The following is a 25,697-nucleotide window of genomic DNA, read 5'->3' on the forward strand; positions in this document are numbered from 1 at the left end:
AAAGCTGGTCAAGACTGAAACTTTCCTTGTTGGGTCGAATTGCTGCTATAAAAATGAACGTATTGCCAAGGATGTTGTTTCTCTTTCAGACTTTACAGATTGTGGATAAAATGGAGTGTTTCGGGAGGTGGCAAAGAGATATCTCTAAATTTGTCTGGCAGGGCAAAAAGCCCAGAATTAAGTTTAAAATATTAACTGATGCTAAAGAAAGAGGGGGGGGGGTTGCCCTGCCAGACTTAAGGTTGTATTATGAATCAGCAGCTTTCTGCTGGTTGAAAGATTGGCTGCTTCTTGAAAACACTGATGTTTTAGATTTGGAAGGATTTAACAATGCTTTTGGATGGCATGCGTATTTGTGGTATGATAAGGTTAAGATTCACAAGAATTTCAAGAACCATATTGTAAGGAAAGCAGTGTTTATTGTCTGGACAAAATATAAAGACTTATTAGAAAATAAGACCCCAAGGTGGTTATCACCTATGGAAGCTAAGGCTGTGAAAAGACCTAATATGGAGGTCAAATGGCCGAAATATTGGGAAATATTAGAAAGAGATGGAGACAATTGGAGATTGCAGAGTATGGAGAAACTTAAAGATAAAGTGCGAGATTGGTTACATTACGCTCAGATTAAAGAGGCTTTTAAATTGGATAAAAAGTTAGGATTCCAAGTGGAAAAATCGAAATTGGAAACAGAATTGTTAGAACCTAAGACTAAATTGCTTTCAAGAATTGCTTTTCAAGAATGTATAACTTGCTGCTGAGGTTAAATCAGCTATGATAAAATGGGCACAGGACATTGGGTACAACATTGTGTTTGCTGACTGGGAAAAGTTATGGACTACCGGTATGAAGTTTACCGCATGTAATGCCTTGAAAGAAAATATTATGAAAATGATATATAGGTGGTACATGACCCCAGTCAAGCTAGCTAAAATATATCACCTGCCAGATAACAAGTGTTGGAAATGCAAGGAAACTGAAGGAACATTCTTTCACCTCTGGTGGACTTGCCCTAGGGTTAAAGCCTTCTGGGAAATGATATATAATGAGCTGAAAAATGTATTTAAGTATACCTTTCCTAAGAAACCAGAGGCCTTCCTTTTGGGCATTGTTGGCCAGAGGGTGTTAAAGAAGGACCTAACATTATTTAGGGACGCAGGTGGCGCTGTGGGTTAAAGCCTCAGCGCCTAGGACTTGCCGATCGAAAGGTCGGCGGTTCGAATCCCTGCGGCGGGGTGCGCTCCTGCTGCTCGGTCCCAGCGCCTGCCAACCTAGCAGTTCGAAAGCACCTCCGGGTGCAAGTAGATAAATAGGGACCGCTTACTGGCGGGAAGGTAAACGGCGTTTCCGTGTGCGGCTCTGGCTCGCCAGAGCAGCGACGTCACGCTGGCCACGTGACCCGGAAGTGTCTCCGGACAGCGCTGGCCCCTGGCCTCTTAAGTGAGATGGGCGCACAACCCCAGAGTCTGTCAAGACTGGCCCGTACGGGCAGGGGTACCTTTACCTTTACCTTTAACATTATTTATGTATGCAACAACAGCAGCAAGGATACTTGTTGCTAAACATTGGAAAACCCAAGATTTGCCCACGCTGGAAGAATGGCAGATGCAACTGATGGACTACATGGAGTTAGCAGAAATGACCGGCAGAATCCGAGACCTGGGAGAAGAAGCAGTGGAGGAGGATTGGAAGAAATTTAAGGACTATCTTCAAAAACATTGTAAATTATATGAGTGTTAAGAAGGATGAGAGATTTGAAAACAACAGGGCACCATAAAGTTAGCCGAAAAGATTATGAGAATGAGTGAATTTCATGAGAAAGATAAATTTTGAATGAATATCATGTTAAAACTAGGTATTCAGGATTTTGATAAAAATATTTAAAGTTATGGATAAAATATTGGAATTGTGTACAATAAGAATGAAAATAAGGTGATAAGTTGCTGGCTAAAGTTTTATTAATTTGGAATGTAGGAGCGAGAGATGTGAGGAAGTCCAAAAGGAAAAAATGAAGAAAAGATGGTTATTATAAGAGATATAATTTCATGTTTGTTTTATTTTTTTGTTTGTTGTTTGTTTATTCTGTCTTTTTTTTTCTTTGTTGTATTGATAAAATTCTTAATAAAAAAAAAATTTTAAAAAAGGTTTTCCAGAAATATTAATACTGAGGAAAGAGCCTACTTCAAAAATCTCACAGCTGTCACAGAGTGTCTCCCCATTGACTTCAAGCCAATACTGCACATTCCACAACATGAAAAAACACCAGACTCCAAAATCAATAATGGCCCATCCCAACTCCCCTTCCTCAAACACATTAAGGCTTACGGTGGATGGTCTTGCGCCCATAGTGCTGCTAATCTCGGGGATGCAGATCCGGCTCACCTTCTCATAGTAACGGATCTCATAGTCCAGGATGATGCCATTGGGCTGTTCCGGCTGAGGCCATGACAGTGTGATGCTCCTCATGCTGGCACTTACCTGGTGCATGATGGGAACTGTGGAGGGAGCTACGGAGAAAGGAGGAACAGGAAGAAAAGTGAAAATTAACCTAGGGGAAGGAGGATGAGAGCATTCCGAAGAGGTGGTAGAAATAAAACATCAGGGGATCAGGGTGAAGTCGAAGGGGCAGTGAGGGTGAAGGAGGAGAATGAATATTACATGAAATAATAATAATACAGTACAAGGCAATTACATGCAGTATTTCGACACACAAGAAAAAATATATTTCTGCACTAGAACAATTAGTGTGTAGAATTCTATGTTGACTACGCAGACCTGTTATGTTTCTTGTTGTTCAGCTGCTCTGTCCACCATCTTGTGGGAAAGCAGCATATAAATAAACCACCAAATGAATTAATGAATGAATGACCATTAGTTATTATCTTCAAGAGGCCAAAAATGCTTCCGATGAGTTGAATGGAAGCTGTACGAGAAGAATATTTCAGAGGTGTTTCATCAGGAGCAAGGTAGGTTGCACCCTTAGAAGGCTATTTCTATAGCTATTTTAAAGCAATATGTGAAATTCCTGCCCACAATACACAACACCACTTGCTCAATAGGATGTATCCACAACCTGCAAAGAGGGGAGGCCTTCTTTTCTCACAAGAACTGCACCTATTTTCAGAAGCTCATGCTTCTGGATTTCTCGTTGTCCCATTCCTCCATCTCATCTATGGTTCTTCAGCTTTTGTTCCTCTGCTTTTCTTCCTGTAGCTCCCTTTTACCTTTGCTTCCTGATGTCTCTCTGACCCTTTAATCAAGACTTGGACCTCTACCTACTCCAAGTCTCCATTCCTAAGTTTACCTTCCTAAGATATGGTCTTAGGTCATATTTCCCCATCCTTTCTCTTGCCCCTTACTGCCTTCCCCAACTTTTTCTCAGCCCCCAACTTTCCTCATGGCCTTTATGCACATGACTCTTTGCTTATTCTCCTTCATTCGGTGCCTCATGGAATGTACCCTCCTCCTGTCAGATTTCTGCTTGTGGGGATCAGTGAATCTGCCAATTTCAGTTTTTCCTCAACTTCTCATTTTTACAATCTTAAATTTATTTCTCCACATTTCCACCTCAGTCTGCTATTTTTTTAAAAGCCCTCATGGAACTGTATGAACATTTTAATGCAAATTTATTCTAATATAAACATTTTTGGTATGCAACGTTCCTAATATACACATTTCTTCAAAGCATTTCCCTCTAATATAATGCATTTTTGTGTTTTATTTTCACCAATGTGTGCATTTTTGTACAGAATTTTTACTGGTGCATGGCAGTGCAAAATTTGGAAAAGTGCAAATTTCAAAGGATGCTTGTCATTCAGTTTGTGTATTGTTTTGGAAAGCGCAAATTAAGTAGATTTCTCCCTTATCCCTAGTTAACTTCCACTTCTACTCCAGTTACTCCAGCCACTCTGACAAGAGGTGGAGGGGGAATCCATTTCAAACAGATTTACACACAGAATTTGGTTATTCCGACCCCATCAAGCTTTGCTCACATTGGACCACCTCTTTATTGAGAGTCCACATGTCTGAGCCACTCATTTTGCTTTTTTTAGAAAAGCCAGACTAATTAAACACAAAGAATAATATATTTACAAAACGCGTGACAGAGTCAAGTCCCATCCTCAAAAGCACATGGATTTCTATCGTCCTCAACTTTATTTGCCAAAACAATAGTTTAAAAGAGTTGAGCATGAGACTCTTAATCTCAGGGTTGGGAGTTCGAGCCCTACATTTTGCAAAAGATTCCTGCATTACAAGGGATTGGACTAGATTATCCTTGTGTTCCCTTTACAATTCTTATGTTCTCTCTCTATTCCCGCTTCTCGAAAACTCATTAGGCAGGAGGAGAGGTTGCTTGAAAAGAAGCTGGGGAAATCTAGGAATGCAACCTCAGAAGTGATGTTAGTGTTGACAAAACAGGGATGGGTATAGACTTAGTCTTTTTGTATTGTTTTCCTATAACTACTTTACAGCCCTTTCCTCCCCAACATAGGAAGCCAAATTAAAGATAAATGGCAGCAGACTTTTTCCCGTAGCCCAGTGGGGTTAAAGAGGAGCTAATAGACCTTTCTTTCCAATTTAGCTCAGGCTGTGCAGATTATTCTCCATGAAAGAACTGGCCTTTCCTAATTTAGAACAGCTGTCCCCAACCAGGTGCCCTCCAGATGTTTTGGACTGTAAATCCCAGGACTCCTAGCAAGTACAGAATGGATGGGAGTGAAACATATGGAGGGCACCTGGTTGGGGAAGACTTAGAATACGTGCTCTTGGAGAATGCATGCATCAAGAGTCTCACCACCCCCTCCATTTAGCAAGTGTGCTTACAATGGAGCTTGCTTTCAAAGCAATACTGCCTTCCCTTTGCCATGGTGATAAAGTTTCCTCATATTTAATTGCTGTTTGAAGAACATTATTGCAGCGAGAGGAATGAAATGGGAACAGTCGGTAAATAATAAAGTTTTAATATTTAAAAAGGCTAGTTATTTTTAATTAGAACTTAAAATTCCTCGGGACTCTTTATCAAAGGCAAGCGACACAGGCCCATCTGCAAATGAACAAGCAAATTCGGAAAAATCTTTTTCACTCACTATGAAGCCAGCACAACTTGCTCTCCTTAGCCTCCCCATCACATGAACAATGGCAAAGGCACTTCTAAGGCTGCAATGGATTTTTGGAAGGGTTCTTCTTCACAGGGAAATGGGGGCAGGCGTGGGGGAGGTCACATTTTTTTCTAAAAAGAGACAGCAGTGGGGGGTTCTGCTGGGCATTGCTTGGCAGATTGCATCCTTAAAAGTAGCCAAGAGGCCAATCAGTTAAAGGGGGCATTCTGTACACACAATCCACCCCTAGCAAGATGGCACAGCAGTCTTGAGATGCATATTGTCATCTACAAAATGGCTGTTGCAGCTAATATGCAGCACTATGAATAGTGTGGCTGGAACCTTTGCTCTTGGCAAAGCAAGTGTCAAGAAAGGATTACACAGAAGGTGACTGCAGTGTGGGGGCCCTGCAGTCATCTGCAGTGTGACCTGCCCTTGACAAGCAGGAGCAATGACAACCCATTTGTGGGGGGCAAAAATTGAGAACCCAGTTTCGGCTCCATCTCTACTACCTCATTACATAGCTTACTAAATAATACTTGTGGTTCAGCTTTATTTCACTTGTTCTTTGACTCTCAACTCAAGACCAATTCAGAAAACCCAAAATAGTTTGTTGATCAAGGTTTGAATGGGTCTGTGCACACCGTCTGGCATTTGGTGAGACAGTTGTATGATCAATTTATCATGGGACATTATATTTCAGCCAGTTTCAAGTCTGGAAGTTGCAGCTCGTACAAAATGCAATGGGTTGATCAACCAAGCAGCACCACTTAACACCTGAAAGAGTGGCATTGGCTGTCAATATGTGGCCGAACCAAACTCAAGGTGTTTGTGATGAATTGTAAGGCCCCATACAATTTGGGACTGAAATACTTGAAGAGTCAACTCCTGCCCCACTCTCCCAATATCAACCAATATCTCCCAAATAAGATCTGCTGTGAAAGGAACTTCACAATCCCCCCCCCCCCATTATGGAACACCCAGTCCCTTGATGTATGGCTGCTGCTGCTGACTCTCATGAGTTTCAATCACCAACAGAAAACCCATCTATTCACATAGGCATTTTCTGGGCAAGAATACAGTGTTCTTTTCCAATTGTGTTACTATTGCTGTTTTATAGCTGCTATGGTTGCTGTTGGTTTTTTATCAGACTTTTCTTTATGATATTTTGGTGACACTCTTTTACTTTTTAAATAGTTTTATTATACACCCACCATGAGATGGCTTGTCAATGAGGGACAGGTTAAAAATATTCCTAAACTACTACTACCACGACTAGTACTCCTACACGATAATAAAAATAATTGTTGCTCTGTGGTGCAGTAACATTCTTAGAGCGTAGTAAAAAATAAGTTGAGTTGTGAGTTGGGACAGATGGTGAAGCAATCATATGACCGCGACATTACGTGGCAAATTCCGCATTGCACACCAATTGATTATGAGAGCCAGTTTGCAATACTCTACTGTGGAAGGTTATATAAAACTTGCAGGCAGGAAGTTGGTGGGGAATAGGGCAGCCATTTAAATCAGCAATACCTAACATGTGTCAATTGGGCTATGAACTAGCCTTGCCTCTTGGTATCTCTTACAGCTCACTGAAAGCATCAACAGTGTGAAACAGCAGCAAGACAAATTCTATGTAAAGAAATCACTAAGAAATTGATTGAAAATAAAAATAACAAATCTTGCAATGCCTTTTTATAAACTTGCGTATATTGCAACCTGCTCAAGAACACTGTTATGCTATCTGATCTCCAAAAATATATATCCTAGAGCTAGAAAAGGTGCAAAATTGGCAAGCAAAATGATCAAGAGGTTGAAGAACCCTGTGAGAAAAGGCCAAAGCAATCTGGTGAATTTTTAAGTTTAGAAAAATGACAACTAAGGGGATCGTGATAGAGGTTGTGCATGGTGTGCAGAAAGTGAATAGACTGAATTTTTTATCCCAATAAAATTTTAGATGCCAGCTGCCCACTGATATCAGATTGTCAATAGGACCAGAGCAAACAAAACAAAGTACTTCTTCACACAACTCATACTTAGCTTAAGGAATTTGCTACAAGAGGATACAAGAACATAGCATAAGAAGAGTCTTGTTGGTTCAGACCGAAGGTCTATTTAGTCTGTTCAGTAGGCAGCCAGATACCCTTGGGAAGCCCACAAAGAAGCACACAAGTGCAATGTTCCCCAGCAACTAGTATTCAGAAACCTACTTTCTCTGATACTGGAGGCAATATAGCTCTTGTGACTAATAGCTGTTGATGAACTTATTCTGTGTGGTGCCCCACGCCCAGATAGGTTTAATAGATGAATTAGACAAAGGTATAGCAGACAGGTCTATCCACCTTTCTTGGTCATGATGGTCTCCATGTTCAGAGGCAGTATATCTCTGAATACAGGTTTTTGTGGCACAAATAAGGAGAAGCTGTTGCCTACATGCCATACTTGAGGACTTCCTGGAAGTTATGTGCTATGTCTGTGCTGGAGGAGAGATGGGGAAATGCATGCAGGATAAATGGCAAACAAGTATGTGTCCTGTACATAACCCTTCCCTGCTCACTGACCACTTTTCCGCTGTAACCCACCCATGTCTTCCCAAACCTGCTTTTGCCTGTATCTCAGGAGACAAAAGGTCACATCCACACCATACAGTTAAACCACACCTACCACTTTAACAGTCACGGCTTCCCCAAAGAGTCCTAGGGGAAATCGAAGGGAAGGGAAGGACATGCCATGCCTGTGATTTCTTTGTAGGGTACAATTGTTTTTAGCACAATTTGTTAAGAAAGAAACAGATAGGATACTGGGGGTCGATTTCAATGAAGAGTGAGCTAAAAAAAAACCCATCCACATTTTAAATGACTAATTTAAGCAAAAGAAATATTTCTATCTGATTCAAGCTGACAACCAGCTGAACGGTGGCAAAGTAGGAATCTCTTCTTGAAACGTATGTGCCAGATGGGAGTGTGCATTGCTCTGAGTCAGAGTCCTGGAGAATCACTGACGTCATCTGTGAATCTGCCTCCTGCATTTATTTTCGAATCCCTGCTGGGGATGGGAGTCCTCACAGAACCAAGGCAATATAACTTGTGCTTCATTAAACAAGTTAATTTCCTGTCTGGTCCTCCTGAGACATCAAAGTGTCTCATTTTAAAGCCCACTGATGCATGTGGTGAGGGCTCTGCAGAGACTAATCCTCAGAGTCTTCTAAATGTTCTTCCCTATACATGCCTCTGGAACTCACTGCCCCTTAAGTCCCTGGTGAGCAGTGGTGCCAGCCTCTTAATTTAATGGTGCACAGAACAATGCTGCTTACCGACAGTCAATCACCTCTCCACCAGAACGTAGAGCGATGTTTTATATAAGTAACAATGATGCTGATAACTCTAATGTACTATAGAATGAGGTGCTCAAAATGGAATCTAAATACAAAAGTCGCAGGCAGCCTCCTTGAGGATCAAAAGGAGTCTCTGGATGCTGGTGAATCCTAATTGCATGAAAACAGTGCTAAACATCCTGTTTTAATATCCCACCTCTGGAGAGGTGTCTTACGGAGCAAGCCGAACCCCCTCGTTCTGGGATTGAGGGATGTGTGCTAGGTTGTGTGGAAGCATCCCTTTGCCCTTCATTAATCCCAGTTAAGTCAGCCTCCCACTGCCACCCTGATGTGCTTCTCACCCCGTCAATGTAGCACTCGTCCTTGCACCTGCCAAACACACAGGTGAGAGTGAGAGTGGCTGATTTAATTTCCAATTGGAAAGGTGACTTAATTCCTACAAAGCTTGACTGGCAGGTGAAGATGATAGAATACCTGGAACTTGCGAAAATGACTGGGAGAATAAGAGGACACTCAAATCAGAAAGTGAGCAAAGAATGGGTAATATTTAAAGAATATTTAGAACAATATTGTGAAAATGCAAATCTCCTGACAGGTATAGATTGAATCTTGAATATTAAAGAAAATTATAAACATTAAAAAAATTCTTGATATGTAATAGATATAACAGGAAGTGTGTATGGCTTCAGAATATTTAGAAAGCACAATGAGGTGAATCAGAAGTCAAAAACGTGTGTGATGTTAGATGATGTGTAGTCAATTAATGTTTAGTTGTCATTGTGGTATTATTTTTGTCTGTTTGTGTAGTATGTTTTGCAATAAATATAATAAGAGAGAGAGGGGGAGTTGGCTGGTGAGGGGCTGAGATGGCCTGGGATCTGTTGGATCCCAAGCTGATTTTACAGCTGTTGTATGATAGCACTGGGCCAATGGCTACAGATGCGGGAGGGGGCCCACCACTCCACAAATCTTTACAGGCAGCGGTGTAAAGTTTGGATTACAACTCATACAAATGAATGCAGATTCTGCAAATATGCAGGGCAAACACCCAGAGCAGTATGGGATTGGAGCATATACAATTAATCAAGGATGGAGAAGCTGTGGTCCTTCTGATATTACTGGACTATAGTTCTCATCATCCCTGACCATTGGCCATGCTGGCTTGGACCGGAGGAAATCAGGAATACAAATAGTTGTAAAATGGTAGGTCCTCCCAGGTAGTGCGTGGGCAGAGCAGCAGTGAGCGAGAAGGGACATTGTTGTTTTTCTCCCTGCAATCTTCTGTAACTGAGTTCCTCTGGAGTCAAAAAATAAGCTTGAAGAAGCAGCTGGGGGAAAGGCTTCAAAGAAGGCTTCAGAAATTCCTTTCACTGATTTTCATCTTGAAATCAACAATCTTCTTGAACTATAAAATGATGTGGCTTGGTGGCTGCCATTCATCTAACTTGCATTTAGCACAAAGCCTTCTGGGAGGAAAACTTTGGGACTAGACTCAAATTGAAAAGGTCAAGGAAATATAGGCTAGGGTGAGAACACAGAAACACCTTTACATAATGTATTATGTGACCTGGGACAGAAATCCCGGGCTTGAGGATTGCACAGGTCCTTTTTTTCTGTGCCCTTTGGAACTTCCCCTGGCCTGCCCACAGCTCTCCTCAGTCTTAAAGTATCCCTCCCTTTCTGGCCGTAGCTTGAACTGAGCTGTGATTAAGAGTACAGAGCGCAGACAAAAGTACCGTATTTTTCGCTCTATAACATGCACCCGACCATAACACGCACGTAGTTTTTAGAGGAGGAAAATCCATAGGCATGCGACCCATAGGCATTCCCTCCATAACACGCACAGACATTTCCCCTTACTTTCTAGGAGGAAAAAAGTGAGTGTTATGGTGCAAAAAATACGGTATGTATCTTAAGGCAACACAATACACGGCCTTTAACACTATGTCCTGATTCTGAGGAGAATCTGTCTTGTCACCACTTGCAATCTCCTTAAGACTGACATGGTCAATTTTGTTTTCCTACTACTACTCTGTTAAAACTAGAAACAATAGCATCACAAATGTTCCTATCTTAGGACCAGTTTCTCTTTGCCGTTTTTCTTTATGTGAAATCTTCACTCCTGAAAGACAGGTGTTACACTTTGCCTCATATTTGAGGTAGCTGCTGGTGGTATTTATAGAGGCATCATAATTGCTGGGGGGGTGTTAATGGTCTAGATTTCTCTGTTGCCAAAATGTCTTAGGCTTTGTAAAACTATTTTTTAAAAAATATTATTGAAACCAGCCTTGAGCATATGGAGAGGTGGAGCATAGATGTTTTTATCTCTGTTCACAGCTTTTGGAAGAAGTTGCAAAATCTTTTTAATCAGAGATAACAGAGGGACGAAAGAGAAGAGAGCCAGCTCCATAGGCAAATGAGCTCAGTCAAGCCACTATCTTTTCAAACTCTCATTATATTCAGGGAGCTTCATGGTCAACTGAACCCAGATCTCCTTGGTCCAAGGATGGGACATGAGAGATCTGTGATTGGGATCTCTGGTGGTTTACAAACAACCCAAACAGCTCTGGTGGGGTGGGTGGAAATCAGATCAAGACCATGGTATTGGGGAAAGAGCAGGGTGGGGTGAGTGTAGGCGTTATCCCTTCCTCCCTGAGTCATTTCCCCAGTTGGAATACCATTCAACCTGCTATTTCTCCATGTAGTAATAAATGCATCTGGTGGCATCTGTACCTTTTCACCAAGCTTGGAGTGGGAGAACAGTTGCCATGAGAATGTCCAATCCCTCTGAATGAGCAAGGATGTGAATGCCTCAGCCATTCATTTACATAGCAATCTGATGTTGCACATTGCATTAATATGATGTCATACATTACAATATTACACTGCAAATAGCATTGGTATATTTTAATTTGTTTTGTCTTTTATTGCTCAGAAGCCACTTTGGGGAGCCACTGACAGGAAACAACACATGTTTTTATTACTATTAATCATCCTGCCACAGCTGGTATTTAAGGCTTTCTTAAAAACAGCAAGAAGCTCCTAATCACGGATCCCCCATGTCACATCAAGTTACATCTAACTTCAGAGTGTAGACCAACCTGCCCCACATTGGTGCCTTCCAGTTGTGCTGGACTACATCTCCCATTAGCTGGGGATGATGTTGTAGTCCAAAATATCTGAAGGGCACCAGCTTGTGGAAGGCTGATCTGGACACAACACATCACATTGGAATTGCCAGTATGTGACACATACAAATCTATTACAATCTATTACAAACTACAGAAAACATTCTTCAGATTAGCTTATGGTTGTAATGAAACACCTGAAGGGAGATCCCCCCCAAAAAAAATTTAATTGTTTTGGTATGATTAAACTGGCACTCAACTAAACCCAGAAATGGATTTCAGAGGGCTAGGGGAGAATAATGCTACCAAAATATTTCAGAGGAAGTGAAATAGTTTTAACATTCTTCCCAGTTTTCTGCCAGCTACCTAAATTGATCCTTGTCTTCACTGTCTTGTATGTGGGGGTGCAAATGCTGCACCCCTGAAAGTGGGTGTTTCATACAATGGTACCTTGGGTTAAGTACTTAATTCTTTCCAGAGGTCCATACTTAACCTGAAACTGTTCTTAACCTGAAGCACCACTTTAGCTAATGGGGCCTCCTGCTGCTGCTGCGCCGCCGGAGCACGATTTTTGTTCTCATCCTGAAGCAAAGTTCTTAACCTGAAGCACTATTTCTGGGTTAGCGGAGTCTGTAACCTGAAGCGTATGTAACCTGAGGTACCACTGTATATATATTTTTCCAATCTTAAGCACGGCTTGCCACATTTCTGCATCTCTTTGTGAATTTTTTATTTAAAAATTATTAAAAGTCCTCACAAATATTTATCAGAATTTTAGTGTGAATTTTCCGCAACATAAACATTTTTGTCTGTTATTTCCCCCAACATGATGCATTTTTGTGTTTTCTTTTCACTTATATAAGCACTCTAATGCACACTTTCCCCTAACACGCCCATTTTTTGTTGTTTGAGAACTGTGTTCCAAAATTCGGAAAAGTGCAGATGTTGGAAGGGCAGCTGCGTTTCACTTCATTAAAGTGCAAAGTGAACCAAATTTCTTTCTCATCCCTGTTTGATGCTGGTGATGTAATCCATCTCCTACCAAGGACCCCTTGGAGCTGCTTTGGTGGTACTGTCTCCCTTTTTCTGGCATCTTTCTCTAGTTCATCAACATGCTTAGTCTTCCTTGCTATATTTGGCTTGGCTTTGCCTGCCATCCGCAGGCAGAGACTCCAATTTATTTTGACGCTCCGTCCCCCCCCCAAATAAACCCCCGCTCCATTCCCCCCCCCAAATAAACCCCCAATACCTCTCCTCAAAATCGAAAGAAAGGACTGAAAAATGATGAATTATTTCAGAACAGGGTTTGAGTGGATGTGTGTGCTCAGCTCTTATTTTTATGCTTCCTGCTTCGGGTGAGTGTTCAGGAATTCACTTAGTGAGGTGCTGCTTATTCTTTCCAGTGGGTGATGTTGACAGTCCAGCATTGCCTTTGTTTACACAGCACATTTAATCCTGGGTTTTTAATTTTTTTTTTTTATCTCTCCACATCCGCTCAGAGAAGATGATAATTTTCTGAAATTAAACACTTAGCTTGATTGCTGTTTTGTTAATTGCCACATTCACAAACCCCCCCGGTGCTCCTGCCTGTTTAACATGGATAATGCTGCAAAGATGATCGGCATCAAATTGGTGTGCAGGTGGGCGGGCGGTAGTACGGAGGCCTCCTCATCGTTGCTCATTCAGATGGATTGCCCAGCATCATTACACAAAGGGAAAGAATTAATCTGAAGCGGAAACGTCTTTACAAAACCACACAGATGGAAGTTCAAAAGAGGAATCTTGAGAAAGAGATTTCTCACCCTGTTAGCACTGGGGTGCATGTGAAGAATCTTGCAAACTGGAAGCTGATCATATGTTCTTGGAAGCTCTGATAAATTACCTTACATTTCTATAAAGAACTTAGTTTTCATAAACGCAAGGGCATCTTATGTAGAATGAATCATGCTTGGATTAGTTTTCACCTGAATAAATATCAATTTCAACGATGATAGAAACACCAATTATGCTTTTATTATTTACTTTGAAAGCTTATATCCCGCTTTACCCTTACCAATGAACTCAAAGTGACTCACAATGCAAACCTCTTAAAAACACAATAATTGTTTAGTGGCTTCCCAGCTTTAACAGTCTGATTCTACACCTAAGATTTGGTGCATTCAAAGGCACAGAGTTCAGACTGCCTTGTAGTCCTCACTGAGAATCACCCTTGGCCTCAGCACAGCAAATGCCTTCAGCGCAGCTCTACTAGTGTGTTTATCTTTGCTCCCAGAACAAGGTTGAAATCATGAAAATTTAAGAAGTCTGCTGGATCACACCAAGTACACCTATCTAGTCTAGCATCACAGGGCCAGCCAGATCCCATGGAAAGCCTGAAATGGTGTGTGTGCCAAGCTGAACTTTTTCTATGATTTATTTCTGTAGTTCAGCAAAGTTGGCATAATGGATATAGCAAACTTTATTGACCCTCGTGCAAGTCTTTATCCTGAACATCTCCTGGAAGGCTTCCAGACCTTCTTAATATTTTATGTAAAGATCAGCACAGGCATCTGGTGTTACCAGCAAAATATAATTAATATCTCCTGTAAAAAAGAATGAGCTCCACATATTTAATAGTAAGATAAACTTAGAACTCAGGAAACAAACAAAGATTACCAGTTTAGACATTTCCCACTAGGATTATATTCTTTTGACTACCAAATGAGCAAGGTAAACAAAATGGGATAGAGATAGGAATGTAGCAGGAAATAAAAAAATGAAACAAATGACTATACGGCCTAAGAAAGATCACTCATCTGATTAGCCCCCTCCTAATTCCACTGGGGACAACTGGCTCAGAATAGTGCTCAAACCCCAGATGAATAGTGTGTTTTGACTCCATTTTACTTTTACAAAGGTTACTGGCCACTTTGAGAAATGTTAATCTTTCTGAATTTTCTTTTTTAAATAAAAAAAAAAAATTCTAACAGCAGATAGTACTGGTTCCTGGGTTTGCAGCTGCAGGACAAGGAGTCTCCAGAGACTGGCGAGGGGACCCCTACTGCAGCATGGGACACACTTGGTATCCGATGTTGCTGACACCTTCCTTAACAAATGAGGTATTTTTATCACAGGGGTTTGGGCTAATATTGTGATATTTAACACGCACACTGGCACCTTGTGCTATTTATGGGGAAAGCGCCTTGCTTTCTCTTATTACGAACCTGTTTTGAAAGTTTCCCTATGTGAAATTAAACCTTCTCACATCCAGCAGGTGAAGTGATATCTTGTGACTATATACTGGTTGACTGGTCTTCAGGGGAATGCACAGGTGTGTCTAGCTAAGGCACGATTCTTTTGTCAATTCCATCTCTACATTTTGTGCTTCAGAATGGCAATATGTGACAACGGTCAAAGCACGGTTAGGAGTCTTTTTCACAAGTGAGCAGCCAACTTGGCAATTCAATACATGGAGGGATAGTATTTTAAATTCTAGCTTTTGAAGTGGTCAACGTGGCCAATAAATTAATGCCATCAAGCTATAAGGACAGATTTTCTTCACGATGAAAGACAAAGTATTATAAATTGCATCCATACATTTGCGTGGTGGCTGCACAGCGGCAGTGGGAGGCCCCATTAGCTAAAGTGGTACCTCAGGTTAAGAACAGTTTCATGTTAAGAACGGACCTCCAGAACCAATTAAGTTCTTAACCTGAGGTACCACTGTATAGCAAAATTTTGGAAGAAGTGGAAAATGACCTTTTTTCTTAACTTATGTCTGCTGGATATGAGAGAAAGCAGTCTTCAAAGCAAGCAGGCCTATAGCAAGAGCCAGCCAACCTAAAGCACACACTATGAGTCTAGACCTGCAATTACAACTTGCTCACACACAAAATTCAGTGTGCTCTACGTATTTATATTTTGCAGCCTGAAACGCTCTGGGAATAGGGTCAGTTAGGAACATTTTCCACAGCAATAATCTTAGAGGCAGGCAAGTGGGCAAAACTGCGAGCCTTACAAAAGTTCTCAGGACCACGTAAAGAGGCACCCAGGCTCTGCACATTAACAAAAGGGAGCCTTAAAGATACAAGGAATTAAATAGGAACTCATTGGGGTGGAGGGTTATTTGGATGGCTAGATGGACAGATGGGGAGATAGCTGTTACAGAGAGATGAAAAGAAAAGTAGTGTGGAGATGGATGTATGGGTGAATGGGCAGACAGATGGTTAAGAAAAGGGTACTGATTGGTTCTTATGAACCTGAGAAAGGCATCCAAGTTTGTTTCTGTTAAGAAATGCTTAATTAGACTAATTAAAGAGAAGAGAATTGACATAAATACTATTTTTTTGTGAACTTGGAGTATGCAAATTTCTCCATCATTTGTCATTACTTGGAGTCTGCTCCCCCCCCCCACTCTTTCATGCGTGATTTTAATAAAGCCCCATGTAGATTCTGAATGCACACTCCCATTCAAAGTTGGTGTATGGAGATACAGCTGCCTATAATAACACACTTTCCCCGTTATTGTCTGCTTAGGCAGTAACTCTTGCAGTTAGAAATATATTGCATTTTTAGGTCAGCGGCGGCACAAAAAAGAGAGGCCAGCAAAACTAAATTGTTAAGCATCAATGACTGAGTCAGTGCCAAATCTGCACAATCTATTCTGCCTGTGCATTCCCATTAACCTCCCTTTAAATGCCTCTAGAGCTTGGCACCCCATTTCAACCTGCTTAAACAAGTGCTGAATGCTAACACCTTGCATCTAACTGCCAAATATTTATTTTATGTTTGTGGTCTTTCAAATATTGTTCGCATCCATAATGCACTGAAAGCAAATGCGCTTCAGTTGGATAATTACAGAGCATGTCTGAATACAATGCAAATATATCAACTCTTAATAATCATGGCTTTCTGGCAGAAATAGGAAAGGAGAGATGAGTGGATACACAGATGGGGAATAGAGTGACTGACAGGCAGGACAAAAAAGGAGCATAGGAAACAACACCTAACAGAATAATAAAGCAAGAGAAATTTACAGGAGGAGGATGGGCTGAGTAGAGTTGAATGGAGCTCTGGGGAATCAAAGCTGAGACAATAGACCAAAGGAGTGTTTGACCTGCTCTTGCCGAGGCCACTTTGAGGCCCCTCACTGTCCAAGGAGAGGCAGCCACAGATGGGCAGAAGAGCAGGTGGGCAGATGGGCACATGTCAAAATGGAGGGAGAGAGGAGCAGCAAGCAGACATAACAGACAAAAGAGTATAGATACAAGTAGTTGGTTGGATTGGACTTGATTAGAGATAGAAACGACATCCAGGCACAAACCTAACATGACATCCTGACAGAGTTCTTATTCCCTGGAGATGTGACGCTAAAATATTTACGCCAGGTTTCTGTTGCGAACTCTCCCAGCGGGTGGAGTTAACAAAGACTTTCCATTTTACGTGTTTCATACAAAGCAGAAATTACCATTCCCTTTCTGTAACAAAACCAAACAGATTGTCATCTATTGTTGCCTTCTACTGTCAATTCTTCCCTTCATTAAGCTTTAGGCCAGGGTCACCACCTGGTTGCTGTCCCTTCCCCACCCTTCTTCTTAACCTCACATAGAGAACACAGGCACACGTGCTCACGCCCTTCACAGATCCACCACCATCTGGCTACCTACTCCACTTCCCCTATTTGTGCCCCCCTTTCCTTCCAATACAGGTCACATTCAGCAATATTTTTCTCTAGGATTTGTTCCTGGTAACTAAACACGACTCTGCAAGGGGGAAAAAAGAGATAAACTCCAAAGACAATTAAGCGCCTTTCTATGTATCGTTACTGTTATTGGTTAGTACAATGTTTCCCAAATTTTCCAACTGTGGTCTCCTTCTGACCTTGTTTCCTTCCTGTGCCCCCCCCAGGCATAGCCAAGGGGGGCAGTGGGGCAGATGCCCCCCAATAAGTAACAAATCAATACATATCTGAGGCTCTGTCCCCCCAGCAAAAGCCTGCCCCCCTAACAAAAATCCTGGCTACGCCTATGTCGTCGTCCCCGTCCTACCAGTAGAAAGGTAGCTATTTAAATGTTTTCTTTTCTTTGTAAATAGAACATGTTTTGTTTATCATTTTTATAATTTATGCAGAATACAATTCATAAAATGATTGGAACATAATGAAATATTGTTGAAGCAGAAAAACATAGAATCATGGAGCTGGAAGGGACCCCACGGGTCATCTGTCTAGTGCAGTGTTTCTCAACCTGTGGGTCCCCAGATGTTGTTGGACTACAACTCCCATCATTCCTAGCCAGCATGACTAGTGGTCAGGGATGATGGGAGTTGTAGTCCAACAACATCTGGAGACCCACAGGTTGAGAACCGCTGGTCTAGTGCAACCCCCTGCAATGTAGGAAAATCAGCTAAAGCATCCATGACAGATGGCCATCCAACCTCTTACAAACCTCCAAGGAAGGAGAGTCCAGAACCTCCCAAGGGAGATCCATCTGCCACTTCCCTCTGTGGCCACCTAGCCTCGTGCTGTGCCCCCTCCATTTATGTGATTTTCACCTGCAGCCCCTTTGGAATATCCTGCCCCCCCAATGGGGCCATATGGCCCCCTGGTTGCGAAACACTGGTTTAGTGCACCATCTGCACAGTCGTTACTCGGCTAAAAAGTGGATCCAGATTACAACTTCCCTCGAGGTAGTGCTCCCACTGTCGGAATCATGACACCACCACTCAAATTGCAGTATCATGCCATTTGGGAAGATGGGATTCTTCCAACAGTTGGTACTTCCTTTGTGGTTGTGAACACAGAGAGTAATGTGACTGTGAGAGTGACTTAGACAGCACGGGAGGCCCTGATGGTGGTGCCACCAGTGCTTCTGCCACCTCCCGCCATGCGCCAACCACTGTTAGTAAGCACACCAGATGGTAGCAATGGAGTTGGGGAGTACTGAATGGCACTATGCTCTCAAACAGTAACAGCTATGTCATTGTTTTATCCAGTTACAAGAAACCCTGGCTGCAGGTATGACCCAGAACCATTTAAAAAGGGTGGAGGTCAGAAGGGCAAGTTGCAAAAGCAACATATATTTATGGAACCCGGCTGCAAAACTTGAACAATGTCAAATCAATGATGGCAGAGGAAATGCAGTATCTGAAAGCAATCTAGATTTTCTTCTCTGCGTATATCAAGAAAACCAGACATGAGGTCTCTGAGCTGCTGTTGTGGCACTTACCAGCTTGGTTGGTGGTGATGTTCACAGAGACATGCTGCGGTGGGAATGGGCTTTTGTTGGAAACTCCATTGACAGCCTGGATCTCAAAGGTATATGGCGTATGGGCCCACAGGTTGCTGATAAAGACCCGGGTTTCCGTGAGGCCCAGCTGCCTTGGCACAAACTCCACATTGTCATCACAGCGGGAGCAGCTACGGCGGTCCGACCGACACTTCTTGCAGACAATGTTGTAGGTCACATCATCACGACCTCCCGTCTCCCGGGGTGGGTGCCATTCTAGTATAATTGACGTTTCATTGACAATAGAGATCACGTTGCGAGGCCCTGAAGGAACACCTGTTAAAAAGCAATTTGCAGATAAAGGCTATGCAACTAAATGCCTGATCGTGGTACAATGTATACTTTTGCTGAGATGTAGAGATTAGTGAATTCGGACTCACCAGAGCTGGATAAATGCATGCCTCATGATTTTCCATTGTGGGGCTTTCGTTGAGGACCCTTAGACCAAGAAGGCTCTCCACCCCACTCCTAATGATCTTGAACATCTCCCCCACAACATGGCATGAACTTGTTAATCATTTTAGGACTCTTTGTTGTGGGAAATGATACATGAATTCAATAAACCTTACCGAACCTCTCTCCCCCCCACCCCCAAATCCTCCGATTGGCATGTTGGGCTCACACAGAACCTCCCTGATTACTTTAAATGTAGAACAATATCCCTTCAGTCAGATTACTTAGTAATGATCCCTATTTTGTAGTGTCGCTTGGCTCAGATACCAGATTAACACATTTGGAAGTTTCTTCCTGCTTGGTTAGGCTAATGTGTGGAGTAGACAGAGTAGTGGGAAAGTTGTGTCTCTTTTTGGTTAATTCTTGTTTGCTCTTCAGACACCTTCATCTTCTCTTCTCTGCTTAGGTTATGCTTTAGTCTCTATTATTTAAATTGCTGCTGGGGTTAAGATAGATGGCCTTTTGTCCCTTCCACAGCATTTCTACCAAATTATAGCACTCAGCTGTCCTGCTCTGTAAAAGGAATCTTACATGTGGCTCTATTTTTAAAGCTGTCACACTTTCCCTCCTTAGTATTATGAGTCCCACCAGTTCACTAAAGATTTATGGGCTGTTGGACTTGGTCATAGTTGCCAGAGGCCATCAAGTCACACAGCACAGCCTTCTCAGCTCTATGAGGTCCTTGATTTGTTTTAATGGTCCATCTGACAACCAGCTTCCAGCTCAGATCTCTCGAGTCCCCAAATATTGCTGACTTCACCCATATAAATCCTGCTTTATATACACACACAGGGCTGGCCAGGATGAGGCTCATGAGCCACATAAGTTACTCTGGCAGCAAATATTCAAGAAATTGGATAGAAAATAGTCACAATACCCTTTCTAAAGAGAGAAAGGAGAGTTCAAGAGTTTTCTCCTTCCCCAACTCTGCTCCCAGTCACATACTGGAGCTGAGGCTATACCAAAAGACCAACAGTGGCATGCTCCAAAATGTGAGAAGGCTAACAGCAGCAAGATCTGTCACTGGATCAGTTGGTAAGAACGGGACAAAAGGATAAAGAAAATGGAGCTGTGGAATGGCTGTTGGTCGGTGAGTGGGTGAATTCTATAGTCTTTATAAATGCCTAGTGCTCCACTCAGACAACACAAACCAGAAAAACATATTGTATCCCTGCAAATAAGGTGTCTCTGGTTGTTTGTTCCTTATTTGCCATGCACTGTTCCTCATTTCAATGTGGGAGAAGCTGCTATAAGGCTATGAGGAGCAAATCAGTGACAGGTATTGAAAGATTTGGTGCAGGCAATTCACAATGGGGCCTTGGCTGGTATAATGTCCGCTCTTTGCCCACGCCAACCATCTAGCAGAGTAATACAAGGCAGCCTTTATTTTCTGACATTTCCAAGCACTGCTTCCCTCCACCCCCATTTCCAAATCTTGGTCCTGACATTTTGTGAACCGAAAAAATCTGGTCTACTTCCATTGCAACATCAACCCATCCTCATTGAAGCTGAGTTGATAGTACCACTAAGTTGCAATGAGAATTCAAGCTACAAGTTTATACATCTGGAAATCTACACACAACCATATGCTATTGAACACTCACATTTGGCGGGTGGGAGAACAGAGGTGACGCAGTATTTTATTTTAAGAATTCCTTGAAAGATATAGTTAGGGCTCAGAAAAGCACACATGATATAAAAACAGACAGACTAGCAGAAAATGTCAGAAGCAAAGAGCAGTTATTAATGGTTCAATATGTCAGGCTGAAAGGATGGGTATTTAGTGGGGTCCTACAAGGGTCTCCTTCTGTGCCTGCTCTTTATGCAGTTATTATTTATTAGCAACTTGGACGCCACAGTTCAGAGTACGTATATCAAAACTGCAGGCAGCACCATTCTGAGAAGGAGAATGGTGGCTTTGCAGGGGCAGGGGAATTAAGTGCAACTCTGTTTTTATACGTTGAGGAAATGGGGCTGGAATCAATTAATGGAGATTCAATAAGAACAAATACAGTGTGGAAAGAGTAATCAAAGACACACATATATAACAGGGGAATGCTGATCAGGCAGTTGTGCCACAGAGAAAACACTCTGGGCTGTAAAGAATGACAAATAAAATGAGTCAACACTGTGGCCATGCTGCAGGCAAAGCAAACAGCATAATGGGCCAAGCTCTATTAAACAAACACTGTAATTATTCAGTCTGATCAGTGCTACTATTTTCTAAACCAGAGAACTGAATTCAGACTTGGGCAGACTTGCCACAAAAATTCTCATAACAAAAACTGGAACTTAATGTTGGAGTTCTAACAATTCATGCTTTGGGCAAGCCCTGGACAAGGAACTTTCATGGTTGTCATGATTACATCTATGAGTGTTACACATTATTGGAACATCCATATTTATTTTCAAACTCAAAGCTCAACACCACCAATATTCCTATAATATTTTAATTCACTTGGGCCAAATCATCTCCCAGAAATTGCAAAAAAATCCTGTGATATCATTTTTTCCTGCCAATGTGGCATCTGCTTCTATGCAAATGCTTTTGATCCATCCACTTATGCAGTTGGACTTCACCAACTCCTCTCTTTGTGTGCCCTAAAAATCTGTTCGGGGGGGGGGTCCCCTACTCTCTGTAGCAGTTTGGGAGGGCCCATGGGTAGCTGCAGAGGAGAGGAGTGGAGAAGGAAAGCTGTTGTGTGAGTGGAAGTTTGTGGTGTGAGGAGAATGGTAGCTTTGGCTACATCCTTCTCCGTTCACTTGTGCAGTATATTAAGACTCTGAGTGAAAAGACGTTCACATGAATGACTTGTTTGCACAAATGAGAAACTGCAGACCTCACGATTCACTGCACAACAAGTGCAATGCATGCACAAAATAAAAATGGGGTTTTGCATTAATCTGTCCAATCAAAAACTAATTTATGGAATAGTAGTGGCTGAATGATTTCCTAAGGAAATCACTTTGGTGGGGTGGAAATGGTTAGGGAGGATGGAGCTGATAATAAAAATTATCTTGTAAGATTGACACCATAGGATTGAGGCCCTACTTAACAATAACAAAAGGGGAGGGGACTTCAGAGATGTACAGAAAACAATTTATTGTCCAATGCATTTTGAGTGTTGCACTTTTCCTCAAGAGCAAATCTGATTCAGTTTTTTCAGAAAGCAATCAAAATTTTATTCTATGCATTTTTGAAGACTCTTTCTGTTCTGCTCCTGCATCTGGTGTCCTTCCATGCCTGTGGAATTGCAGACACTGTGCGAAATGTGTAAGCAGGTAATGCAGCAGAAGTGGAAGCTGGGATTGCAACTTAAAAGAGCCACACTTGGTGAAAATTAAGCTGACCCACTATCAGGTGAGAAAAATATTTTTTATAGGAGGTTATGAGAAAGACACACCTGTATTGAAAATGGCAAATGCAAACTCACAGAGTCTAAACTAATCAGTATATGATACATCTGCACACATCTTTTACCCTTCTTAATGAACACTCCAAGGGCTGCCCACATCCATCACTGTACCCAAACAATGCTTGAGGATCTCTATAGCCTCCTTAGCATAAGTTGAAAAGGAAATATAAGAGTTGGGTGTCATCAATGTATTGATTACAGCTGAACACAAAATCCCAGGTGACCTCTCCAGTGAATGTTTTGTAGTTATTAAATAACAAGGGGGTCAAGACTGACCACCTTCTTGGAAAGTCCAATCATACAGAGCCACTGCAACATGTCTCCCAAACTCATACCAGACAGATGTCCTCAAAAGACACTACAGTCAATCATATTGAAGGTTGCTAACAGGTGCAAACAGGGGACGCAGGTGGCGCGGGGACGCAGGTGGCGCTGTGGGTTAAAGCCTCAGCGCCTAGGGCTTGCCGATCGAAAGGTCGGCGGTTCGAATCCCTGCGGTGGGGTGCGCTCCCGCTGCTCGGTCCCAGTGCCTGCCAACCTAGCAGTTCGAAAGCACCTCCGGGTGCAAGTAGATAAATAGGGACCGCTTACCAGCGGGAAGGTAAACGGCGTTTCGTGTGCGGCTCTGGCTCTGGCTCTGGCTCTGGCCAGAGCAGCGATGTCACGCTGGCCACGTGACCCGGAAGTGTCTCCGGACAGCGCTGGCCCCTGGCCCCTGGCCTCTTAAGTGAGATGGGTGCACAACCCCAGAGTCTGTCAAGACTGGCCTGTACGGGCAGGGGTACCTTTACCTTTACCTTTTAACAGGTGCAAAAGAACTAATATGGATATAGTTAGAAAGTAGTTAGCTTCAATCCTCTAAGCATCTTTTACTAATCCTCAGGTTGGAGGAGCTGAAATTTATCTATCCAAATAGTCCAAACAATTATCTCAGCCACAGCCATAGATCCTGCAAGTGACTTTACTAGCAAAGTGGTTTGCAAACTGGCCCCAGCCATCTACCAAGTGTTTCTCTACATTACTTTCGGGACTAGCACTTGGAAGTGCTTGGAACTGCTGTGCTGTGCTGACAGGATGGTGGTGGAGTACACTGATCAGGGGTTACCATTAAGAGGCTGGCATTTCAGCACCCCACTTAGCAGGAAATGAATCCAGGGAAGTTCTGCTGAATCTGTCACAACCTACCTCTGCTCAAGCCCTTGAGGAGTTTTCAGCTGCTATCCCCATTCCAAACTACCAGCTTCCTTTCTCTCTCTCTCTCTTTCTCTCTCCCTCCTTTTCTTCATAATTACATTCAGAGAGGCACTTTGAGAGGGAGCTTCTCTGATCTGTTACTATGGTTACTGCAGATGAAAGCATTTTGTTAAAATTGCTAGAAAAATGCTATCCTTTAACGAAAATTCCATTTCATTTAATTTTTTCCCGTCAGCACAGTTAAAGTATTTGTCATGAGCCATCTAGCAGCAAAGACTTTGCTGTGTACACAGTGGAAATGTGATGTGCTGAATGTGATGTACTGAAGTGATGCTGCACTTCAAAGTGTTCCCTTGTGTGGGTCATCAATATATAGGGATACACACAAAATGCAAGGCCATTCTAGTTGCATTCTAATTGTTTTACTCTAGGTCAATGAGTTCACATTTCATCAATACATAAACAAACATGAAGGCTCTGTCAAAATATAGCCAAGCTCTCTATTTCTTCCGTCATTTTTCTTGCCATCTTCAATTCTTCCCTCTCAACCTTACTGCGATTCTACTGCTGCTTTCCTAAAATTGCTGCTTCAATAAGCCACACTTTGTAGCAATGTCTATTATCCATGATAGACTAGGGTGCCACAATTCTCACTGGCACATCTTGTCTTGTCACTTCTAAAAGACCTACACTGGTTAGCTGTCCAGTTCTGAGTCCAATTCAAGGTGCTGTTAAAACCTTTAACAGCTTGGAACCCAAGTAACTGAAGATGCACACCTTATCCGTTATTTGAGAACACCTGCGAAAGCACTCCTCTATACGCCGCCTTATCCATCTGAGGTGAGATTGACATCAATGATGATGATGAAGGCTGACTAGGATGAAAGCCCAGGGAAGTGTTAAGCCAGTCCCATCTCCCAGTGGCCCAAAATCTGTCAGGCTCCCTTCACCCCACAAACTTGCCCTGATTCTGTAGGCAATGGATAGAAAGCAACTTGAAACCCTCTGCCACCTCCTCTCAAAACTGAGCTCCCCACCCAATATATATATATGGGTATGTAGGTAGACTTTGCCTTCCCACAGATTAATAATGACTTGCTCTTAAGCCACTTTTGCCCCAACCACCCAACTCATCAAAACCATTTAGGGTGCATACATTGGCCTTGTACTAATAAATATTGTAAGTAAATAAAAATTATATTCTGCCTCAATTGCTTTTAAGCTCCCCCACCCCCAATATCCACTCTCCTTGTCTCCAGGACTTTGTGACATCATAGCCAGGTTAGTTAATGGCTGGGGGTGGGAATCTGGCTGGGCCATATCACTTTCTGCTGCAACATTACAGGTTGCATCTTGAAAGCTTGATGGTACATAACACTTGCCTCTGTTGCCTGGTTTCAGAGATTCGATCTGAGACAGAGTTATTAAAAGTAATGCCATCAATCACAGAGCAGAACCTTTTATCAGCTTGTTTGAGGGGTTAGTGGCAAACGTTTTGAGCAATAGACGTTATAGCTCCATTGCCTTCCTTAACTTAACCTGGGGTATAAAATCCAAGGGTAGATATATTGTACCTCTGATAATGTTCAGTAAGCTGAGCTTTCCCACCTAATAAAAAGCAGTCAAACCATGTATCTTTCACAAGGAATCTGCTCATGCTGTTGTAAGGTACAGTCAGGCTCCAACTGGGAACCCTGTGGAGCTGGAACTGGCTGCCTGCATTCTGTACCAATGAGACTGCTGGTACTGAACTTGTGGGTCAGACAAGCCTGGGTAAAAAAAATTTCTGTCTGTACCAGAGATAG

General features: G+C 42.3%; 1 protein-coding gene and 1 long non-coding RNA gene across 13 annotated transcripts in view; both read right to left on the reverse strand.

Moving 5' to 3' along the window:
* EPHB1 (EPH receptor B1) overlaps positions 1-25,697 on the reverse strand; it is a 366,263-nt gene that overhangs the window by 67,065 nt on the left and 273,501 nt on the right. For 10 of the 12 annotated variants that reach the window (XR_013839288.1, XR_013839289.1, XR_013839290.1 and 7 more), the window contains 2 exons: positions 18,770-19,105; positions 2,326-2,507 (listed from right to left, as the gene is read on the reverse strand). Coding sequence is in view for 5 of the 12 variants with exons in the window: in XM_079977255.1 (XP_079833381.1) it covers positions 2,326-2,507; positions 18,770-19,105 (518 nt within the window). In the remaining 7 variants the exon portion in view is untranslated. The remainder of the gene's footprint in view (positions 1-2,325; positions 2,508-18,769; positions 19,106-25,697) is intronic. The other 2 variants (XR_013839287.1, XM_079977254.1) reach the window with 1 other exon arrangement.
* On the reverse strand, positions 22,389-24,862 carry LOC307216774. The gene is made up of 3 exons (XR_013839302.1): positions 24,670-24,862; positions 23,884-24,041; positions 22,389-22,526 (listed from the first exon to the last, which is right to left on the reverse strand). It is a non-coding gene; the product is annotated as an uncharacterized lncRNA (long non-coding RNA).

The sequence above is a fragment of the Podarcis cretensis genome (assembly GCF_951804945.1).
Source record: "Podarcis cretensis genome assembly, chromosome: 5".
NCBI lineage: Eukaryota > Metazoa > Chordata > Lepidosauria > Squamata > Lacertidae > Podarcis > Podarcis cretensis.